Consider the following 9973-nt stretch of genomic DNA (forward strand, 5'->3'; position numbering starts at 1 on the left):
CCCGCTAGCCTAGAGCCCACGAGCCACAGCTACTGAGCCCACATGCCACAATTACTGAGGCCCGCGTGCCTAGAGCCCGTGCTCTGCAACAAGAGAAGCCACCGTAATGAGAAGCCTGTGCACTGCAACGAAGAGTAGCCCCCGCTCGCTGCAACTAGAGAAAGCCCACGTGCAGCAACAAAACCCAACACAGCCAAAAATTAAATAAATAAATAAATAAATAAATGAAAAAAACCCCAAGACATGGAAGCCACCTAAATGTCTATCTACAGATGAATGGATAAAAAGATGTGGCATACCTATACAATGGAATACTACTCAGCCATAAATGAGAATGAGATGATGCCATTTGTAGCAACATGGATGGACCTAGAGATTATCATACTAAGTGAAGTAAGTCAAAGAAAGATAAATATCATATGATATCACTTATATGTGGAATCTAAAATATGACACAAATGAAGTTATTTACAAAACAGAAATAGACTCACAGACATAGAAAACAACCTTATGTTTACCAAAGGGGAAAGAGGGTGGGGGAGAGATAAATTAGGAGTTTGGGATTAGCAGATATAAAACTATCATGTATTCAGTGTAAAACAGATAAACAACAAGGTCCTACTGTATAGCACAGGGAACTATATTCAATATCCTGTAATAAACCATAACCATGTAAAAGAATATGGAAAAAATATATAACTTTGCTGTACACCAGAAAGTAACACAACAATGTAAATCAACTATACTTCAATTGAAAAATAAAATAAAATTTAAAAATGTGCTAATGAACAGCTGAGTCAAATATAAAAGGAACAACAACTTGATTGGCAGAGACCTCTTGCCTGCAACAACAATCAAAAATGGCAGAACAATGGAGTAATGTCTTTAAAGTACTTAAATAACACTTTAGAATTAGGAATGAATACATAATAAAAATTTTCAGATATACAAGACTATGAGAGTGTACTACACAAAACATGTTGAGATTTACAAAACCAAGATAATTTACTACACATAGGGTATAGTGGAAAGAACTATTAAAGTATATTCTTCAGCAAGAAGAAAATTGAGGCTAGACTTTGAGAGTGGAATATAAGAATAAAAAGGTAGAGAGGAAATGGTAAAGCATGTTGGTGAATATAAATAGTATTGATGTTTAAAAAAACTGAAACCATCTTGTTTTCAGCTTTACCTGTAGATTTTATTTCTTTTGTAAAAATGTGAAAGAAATATGGTAATTAATTAATGTTTTATTTTTTTAAATTTTTATTTATTTATTTTTGGCTGCGTTGAGTCCTCGTTGCTGCACACGGGCTTTCTCTAGTTGCGGTGAGCGGGGGCTACTCTTCGTTGAGGTGCACGGGCTTCTCACTGCAGTGGCTTCTCTGGTGGCGAAGCATGGGCTGTAGGTGCGTGGGCTTCAGCTGTGGCTCATGGGCTTAGTTGCTCCACGGCATGTGGGGTCTTCCCAGACCAGGGCTCGAACCCATGTCCCCTGCATTAGCAGGCAGATTCTTAACCACTGCGCCACCAGGGAGGCCCCTAAATTAATGTTTTAAGAGTTAGAGGTTTGATTTACAAAAGAAAAAACTCGGGGTAGAATGTCAAAGGTATGAATAATGTGGAATAGCAGGAATGCAAACATTTTACATCAGTCTCTGAGTCAAAATAACCGGAGGAAGAGATTTAAAAAGGAAATGCATATCCTGATACATGCTGAAAACATCTGATAAAATCCAGCATTTATTCATAATGAAAAGTGAACTTGACTGGAAGAGAACTTCCTCAGGTTAAGAGGAAGCTATGAACAAACATCATACAATTATGTATAGTAACCATCATACTATTTTGCAACTTTCCAGGAGAGCAGCTCAAAACACCAAGAAAGAGAAAAGCCATGGCTAAAAATCTTCATAAATGCATGGGAAAACATATAACATGAGAAATCCAGTTATTTATTGGTTTGGGGAGAAATAGGGTAGCAATAGGGTATGGTGCTGGAGAGAGAAGAATTTGAGAGAAAATAACCAATGCAAACGAGCGGGAATGGATAGGCCTGAGAATGATGTTGTAAAGAAGTCCAGACGTCTGAACACACATTGTCCGGTATCCCTGGGCAGATTTTCCATTTCAAAGATGAGGTCTAGAGTCTGCTTTCTTTTCCTGACGTCTTCTCCTGCTACTATAGCCAGTCTGGAGGGAAAAAGGAGTTGTTGGCCCACGAGATGCTTAATTTCCAGGTTGTAGGACATTCAGTGTAAAAGACGCCGGGAAATCCATTGGGCCTCCAGGATGGTAGCCAGAATGTGTGTGTGTGTGTGTGTGTGTGTGTGTGTGTGTGTGTACACCGGGGTGCAGTTCATTCCGGGAACAGACATCTCTGGGCCTCGCGCTTAGGACGGTAAGGGCGTTGGGGGCGCTCGTGAGGACCCGGACTCGGAGAGGGAGGTAGAGGTTGGAGTGGTGAGTCGAGGGAGAGCTCCCGAAGGTGCAAGTGCAGGTTGTCGTCGTGGTGAGGAGAGCGTTTCTCTGGAGTAGGATTGGGCGCCCGAGGACGGGGCTCTGGGACAAAGCCCTGCGCGCTGGGTCCCGACACCCTTGCGGTGGGGCTGCGGAGCTCAGCGACGGAGCCGGCTTCAGCCTCCATCCCAGGCGGCAGGAGCTCGGCGTCTGCTTCCTCCTGGTTGGCCTCTTCTTGGCGGGCGATCTCTGGGACAGCTGCGCAGAAGAATCCCGGCTCCCGGGCCATGTACTCCCCTGGAGCGCTCAGGAAAGCGGCCCGTTGCAGGCCCTGTCCCCACGGGCCTTCCACGCCCCAGCCCAGGAGGGCCTCGGGGACCAGCATGAGCATGTGATCTCCGAGAGACACTTGCAGCACGGACGTGGGCTTGGGCGCCAGCAGCACGTCGACGCCATCTAGGGGCAGGTGCAGGGCACAGCCGGCGGGCAGGACCACTACGGAAGTGAGCGCGTCCGCGGCCGGAGGTCCCGTCAGGTTGTCCAGGCTGGGCGCCGCCTCGGACTCGGACTCGGGGTCCTCGGGCTCCTCCGTTCGGCGGCGCTTGGCGGGGCCGGGTCCTTCGGTCTGCGGTCCCCCCCAGTCCGCAGGGTAGGCACTGGGCCTGCGGGGCCGTTTGCCCATGACCTCGACCGACGGACGGCGCCCCCGGGGCCTGGCAGAGGGCGAGGAGGCGCTCGATCCTGCACGCTGTGACGGGTTTCGACGACGGCTGAGGCAAGCCGGGGCGGGGCGGCGCGATGCGGCGACGGCAGGACGGCGCGATACGGGACGAGTCCTCGGAGCTCCGGGGCCGCCTCCTGCAGTTGGTCCTGCAGTTCAGGTTTCTAGGGGAACGGCGTCTGGCGCGGGGCTGGGCCTGGCGCCTTCGAATCTTCAGCTCGTCACGCCGATTCGTCTACGCAACAGACAGCGAAAGATGTTGCCCGTGAAGCCAGTGAAATCCTAGTCGCAAAATGTCACGCGAAGCCCCGCCCCCTCCAAGGCTCCGCCCCGTAGACCTCGCGGTATCTGTGCTGCCCAATAGCCGGGGCTGTGGTTGGTAGAAAGCTACTGTTAAAGTCCTCCGGGGGCCAGAATACTCGTGTACTTCATTCTTAGAGAAAAAAAGATACACCGAAAATGGAACTTTAACTATTAGTCACCTTTAAGGTTAATATTTTCCTTTGATTTCAGGCATTCTAGAGAAAAAAACCACTCAAATAGACCACCCCCCTGGCAACATAAAACGGACCTATCTAAACGTTCCATGAAATTCCTTTAATGCTTGTGCTTTCATTTCAGGAGTAAATGGAAAATACTCATATATGTTTAGGTAAAGCTCTGTCTTAATAGTCAAATATTTGTGGCAGTTCCTTCCTGAAGATAAAAGCTGTTATAAAATTAAAACAATCTCAGTATAATTAACTTGTTTTATTCAGTATTTATTATATGCCAACCATTCTACTGAGGTTTAAAAAATGATCTTCATTTATTAAATTAAATTAATTAATTAATTAATTTGGCGGTACGCGGGCCTCTCACTGTTGTGGCCTCTCCCGTTGCGGAGCACAGGCTCCAGACGCGCTGGCTCAGCGGCCATGGCTCACGGGCCCAGCCCCTCCTCGGCATGCGGGATCTTCCCGGACCGGGACACGAACCCGTGTCCCCTGCGTCGGCAGGCGGACCCTCAACCACTGTGCCACCTGGGAAGCCCTGATCTTTGTTTTGAAAAAATTTTTTATTTTTATGTACTTTTGGCTGCGTTGGGTCTTTGTTGCTGCGTGCGGGCTTTCTCTAGTTGCAGCGAGCGGGGGCTAGTCTTCGCTGCGGTGCACAGGCTTCTCGTTGCGGTGGCTTCTGTTTGTTGCGGAGCACGGGCTCTAGGCACACGGGCTTCTGTAGTTGTGGGACGCAGGCTCAGTAGTCGTGGCTCTTGGGCTCTAGAGTGCAGGCTCAGTAGTTGCGGCACATGGGCTTATTTGCTCCACGGCATGTGGGATCTTCTCGGACCAGGGCTCGAACCCGGCATGCGGATTCTTAACTACTGCGCCGCCAGGACCCTGGTGGCGCAGTAGTTAAGGTATGTACTAAAAGCTGTACACATTTAATGTAAACAACTTGAGTTTGTAGATAAGAATACACTCGTGAAACTATCACCACAATCAAAACCATAAAAGTTATCTATGACCTGCAAAAGTGTCTTCCTGCCCTCTCTGAAAAAAAAAATGACCTTTTTTACTTTTCACAACACCTGAAGCTCAGAGTGGTCAAGTGAGGTTTCAAAACTTAAATATGTACCAAGTTTGTGTTAGATATAGGCATCCGATGCAGACTTCTCTGGTTTTAAATCATCAACTCTTAACTCATACATTTATTGCATACACCTAAGAGTGAATTACTATAATTGGTCCTGTGTGTGTCTTTTCAAGTTAATAGGTAGGGACTTCCCTGGTGACGCAGTGGTTAAGAATCTGCCTGCCAATGCAGGGGACATGGGTTTGATCCCTGATCTGGGAAGACCCCACATGCTGCAGAGCAGCAAAACCCGTGCGCCACAACTGCTGAAGCCCTTGTGCCTAGAGCCTGTGCTCTGCAACAAGAGAAGCCACTGCAATGAGAAGCCCGCGCACTGCAACCAAGAGTAGCCCCTGCTGGCCTCAACTAGAGAAAAGCCAGCATGCAGCACCGAAGACCAGACACAGCCAAAAATAAGTAAATAGATAAATAAATAAACAAAGAAATAAATAAATTTTAAAATTATAAAAAAAGATTTAAAAAATGTTAATAGGTAACGCCTTCCTCTTTTTTTTCCCCAAAATATTTTTCACAGTTTAAACTCCTGTGAGCGGAGTATGTTTCCATTTCATTACATCCTTGTAAACATTTCTTATTGATAGACTCTTAACTGTTTTCCAACCTGGTGTAGTAAAATGCTATATCATTGTGTTTTCATTTTGCATTTCTGATTGCCAGTCAAGGTGGATCATTTTTTTCACATGCTTATTAGCCAATATTATATTTAATTCTTTGAAATATTCCTATCTTCTTGGGGTTTTTTTACTTAAAAAAATTAGGTTTCAACTTTTCCTCCAACTTTTTGCAGTGCTGGTTCGTTCTTCAAAGACCAACTCTGAGGGCACTTTCTTGAAAAGGGCATTTCTGACCATTTTGTTTGGAATGGTTTCTTCACTTACTCTCTATCTCATCCCTCTCTCTATGGCCTTCATAGTATTACCACATTCTGTAAATAAACAAAATATTGTTTAAAGACATTGGGGTTCAGTCATACTACTACCAGTCACTTATCAAATGTATGTGTAGCAAATGTCTCTATCACAGTCTTTGAAGACTTTCGCCCTTGATTCACTGTAATTCTCACTCATTGCACATCTGCTGTAGTTTGTGGTGAGTTTAATATTGTCATGGATCCCTCCTCCCCCCACATCTTGGCTTCTCAGTTCTCTTCCTCTTCAGTAATTTTGTCCTCCCTCCTACCTCATTGACTCATACTCTTTTACCTTGTCATTATGAAACTTATATGGTAGTCATCAGTTACATCCATTAGACTATAACTTAATTAGTAAATAGTAAACTGTAAACTGCCTTCGCTGGTCAAGCTCACTTTAACTGTTTTTACAAAAACTTGCATATCCCCCAAGCATGCTGTAGCCTAAAGAGTAAGCTACAAGGCCTCTTCACGACCCCTATGGATAAGTACCTCTGATGTAAGAGTCTTAAGATGTTTGCCCGAGTTGTTTTTTTGGAACTTGGAGTCAGTTGTCCAGTTTGAACTTCAGCTGGTTAAGACTGGTTGGGACAACCGCCTCTCCCCTCGGGCATGCGAGAGTGTCTGATCGGTGGCCATTTGATGTCAGAGGGCCAAAACCTCCACCCTAAGAATATGCCAATGTCGCCGTTTTCTGAACATGCATCCTCTGAAGGAGCACGTAGCTTAGTTGCACCTGCCGAGAATAACGATACATCTTTTTTTAAAAATGTATTTATTTATTTAATTTATTTATTTTTGGCTGTGTTGGGTCTTCGTTGCTGCGTGCGGGCTTTCTCTGTTTGCAGTGAGCGGGGGCTTCTCTTCGTTGCAGTGTGCAGGCCTCTCATTGTGGTGGCTTCTCTTGTTGTGGAACACGGACACTAGGAGCGTGGGCTTCAGCAGTTGTGGCACACGGGCTCAGTAGTTGTGGCACGCAGGCTCTAGAGTGCAGGCTCAGTACTTGTGGCTCAAGGGCTTAGTTGCTCCGAGGCATGTGAGATCCTCCCAGACCAGGGCTCGAACCCATGTCCCCTGCATTGGTAGGCGGATTCTTTTTTTTTTTTTTTTGGTAGGCGGATTCTTAACCACTGTGCCACCAGGGAAGTCCCGACCCGATCTTTTTCTCCTTTCCAGTCACCTTTCCCCACACTCCCTGCACCTCAGGCCACCCTAATTCTTTATCCAGTAAATATCCCTAGCCCCTGGCCTTTGGGGAGATGGTTTGAGATTTGTTCTCCTTTCTCCTTGCTTGACTGCCTTGTGAATAAACCCTTTCTCTGCTGCAAACCTCTCTATCTCAGAGTTGGGCTTTCTGTGTGTGAGGCAAATGAACGTGGCTCAGTAACAATTACTCCAAATTGTGACCCCCTCTGTAATCACAATTTAAAAGATTTAGTCTCAGAGTAGTGGCTACCTCCTAACTTTCTAGCTTAGCCCTTTACATATCCAAACTCCATCAATGCTTATGCCCTTCTGGAAAAATTCATCTTTTCAGTGAAACTTAAACTATCAGTTCTTCACTTCCCTCCATAACTGGAACTTAAATTCCACGAAGAGTCATTTTAATCATTGCTATATGTATATCTTTTTAAAAAATTATTTTTTATTGAGGTAACATTTGTTTATAACATTATATAAGTTTCATATGGACAACATTATATTTCTACTTCTGTACACACTACAGCATGCTCACCAACAAAGATTTAGTTTGTATAGTCACCACAGAGTTGATCCTCTTTATCCATTTCACCCTTTCCCCTCTGGTAGCCACTACTCTGCTCTCTGTATCTACATGTTTGTTTTTGTTTGGTGTGGTTTGTTCATTTACTTTGTATGTTTTTTTTTTAATTCCATATCTATGTGAAATCATATGGTATTTGGCTTTCTCTAGCTGACTTCTTTCACTTAGCATAATACTCGCAGTGTCCATCCATGCTGTGGCAAATGGCCAGGTTTTATTTTTTTCCTATGGCTGTATCTATATTGTATATATTCTGTTTCACCTCTTCTTTATTCATTTATTGGTTGATGGGCACTGCGGTTGTTGCTATACCTTGACTATTGTAAATAATGCTGCAATGAACATGGGGGTGCATAAGTGTTTTCAAGTTAGTGTTTTCATATACTTTGGATAAATACTCAGCAGTGGGATAGCTGGATCATATGGTAGTTCTATTCCTGCATTTCTAAGGAATCTTCATACCGTTCTCCATAGTGGCTGTGCCAGTTTACATTCCCACCGACACCGCAGGAGGGCTCACTTTTCTCCACGTACTCGCCAACACTTTTAATTTCTTGCCTTTTGATAAAAGCCATTCTAACAGGTATGAAGTGATATGTCATTGTCGGGGTTTTTTTTTTAGTTTTTTAAAAATTGAGGTATAATGGAGTTACAGTGTTACGTTTCAGGTGTACAAGATAATGATGAACAATTCCTAAAGATTATACTCCATTTATAGTTATTATAAAATATTGGCTATGGACCCTTGCCTGGCGGTCCAGTGGTTAAGACTCCATGCTTCCACTGCAGGGGCCCCGGGTTCAGTCCCTGTTCAGGGAACTAAGATCCCCGTGTGCTGCGGGGTACGGCCAAAAAATAAATATTGGCTGTATTCCCTGTGTTGTACAATATATCCTTGTAGCTTAATTACTTTAAACATAGTAGTTTATACCTCTTCATCTCTTACCCCATCTTGCCTCTCCCCACCTGTAACCACGAGTTTGTTCTCTATATCTGTGAATCTGTTTCTTTTTCGTTATATTCACTAGTTTGTTTTATTTTCTGGATTCCATGTTTAAGTGATAACATAACAGTATTTGTCTTTCTCTGTCTGACTTATTTCACTATGCATAATACCCTACAAGTCTATCCATGTTGTTGTAAATGACAAAATTTCACTCTTTTTTTTATGGCTGAGTATATACATACACACAGACACACACATGCATATATGTATCACATCACATCTTCTTTAGCTGTCCATCTGTTGATGGACACTTAGGTTGTTTCCATATTTTGGCTGTCATAAATAATGCTGCCACGAACATTCAGCTGCATGTATCTTTTCAAAGTAGTGTTTTTGTTTTCTTTGGATGTATACCCAGGAGTGGAATTGCTGTATCCTATGGTAATTCTATTTAGTTTTTTGAGGAACCTCCACACTGTTTTCCACAGTGGCTGCACCAATTCACATTCCCACCAACAGTGTACGGGGGTCCCCTTTATTTCACAACCTAGCCAACATTTGTTATTTGTGGTCGTTTTGATGTTAGGTGTTCTTACAGGTGTGAGGTGGTATCTCATGGTGGTTTGATTTGTATTTCTCTGACGGTTAGTGATGTTGAGCATCTTTTCATGTGCCTGTTGCCCGACTGTTATGTCTTCTTTGGAAAAATGTCTGTTCACCTCTTCTGCCCATTTTTGTTAATTGATTTTTATTGGAGTGTAGTTGATTTACAATGTTGTGTTAGTTTCAGGTGTACAGCAAAGTGAATCAGTTATACATAGATCCACTGTTTTTTAGATTCTGTTCCCATATACGTTATTACAGAGTATTGAGGAGAGTTGTATAAACTTTTTTTTTACATCTTTATTGGAGTATAATCGCTTTACCATGGTGTGTTAGTTTCTGCCTTATAACACAGTGAATCAGTTATACATATACATATGTTCCCATATCTCTTCCCTCTTGCGTCTCCCTCCCTCCCACCCTCCCTATCCCACCCTTCTAGGTGGTCACAAAGCACTGAGCTGATCTCCCTGTGCTATGCGGCTGCTTCCCAGTAGCTATCTGTTTTACATTTGGTAGTGTATATATGTCCATGCCTCTCTCTCGCTTTGTCAGAGCTTACCCTTGCCCCTCCCCATATCCTCAAGTTCGTTCTCTAGTAGGTCTGTGTCTTTATTCCTGTCTTACCCCTAGGTTCTTCATGACATTTTTTTCCCTTAAATTCCATATCTATGTGTTAGCATACGGTATTTGTCTTTCTCTTTCTGACTGACTTCACTCTGTATGACAGACTCTAGGTCCATCCACCTCATTACACATAGCTCAATTTCGTTTCTTTTTATGGCTGAGTAATATTCCATTGTATATATGTGCCACATCTTCTTTATCCATTCATCCAATGATGGACACTTAGGTTGTTTCCAGCTCCGGGCTATTGTGAATAGAGCTGCAATGAACATTTTGGTACATGACTCT

General features: G+C 43.7%; 1 protein-coding gene across 1 annotated transcript; it reads right to left on the bottom strand.

Moving 5' to 3' along the window:
• Nucleotides 1-2359: 2359 nt before the first annotated feature.
• Nucleotides 2360-3142, bottom strand: LOC309806590 (proline-rich protein 23C-like; the record flags this gene model as incomplete). The annotated part of the gene is made up of 1 exon (XM_082625475.1): nt 2360-3142. One exon carries the CDS (start codon nt 3140-3142, stop codon nt 2360-2362), a length of 783 nt encoding a protein of 260 aa, XP_082481601.1.
• Between the last annotated feature and the right edge of the window lie 6831 nt (nt 3143-9973).

Source organism: Mesoplodon mirus, assembly GCF_964341445.2.
Source record: "Mesoplodon mirus genome assembly, chromosome: 6".
Taxonomy (NCBI): domain Eukaryota; kingdom Metazoa; phylum Chordata; class Mammalia; order Artiodactyla; family Ziphiidae; genus Mesoplodon; species Mesoplodon mirus.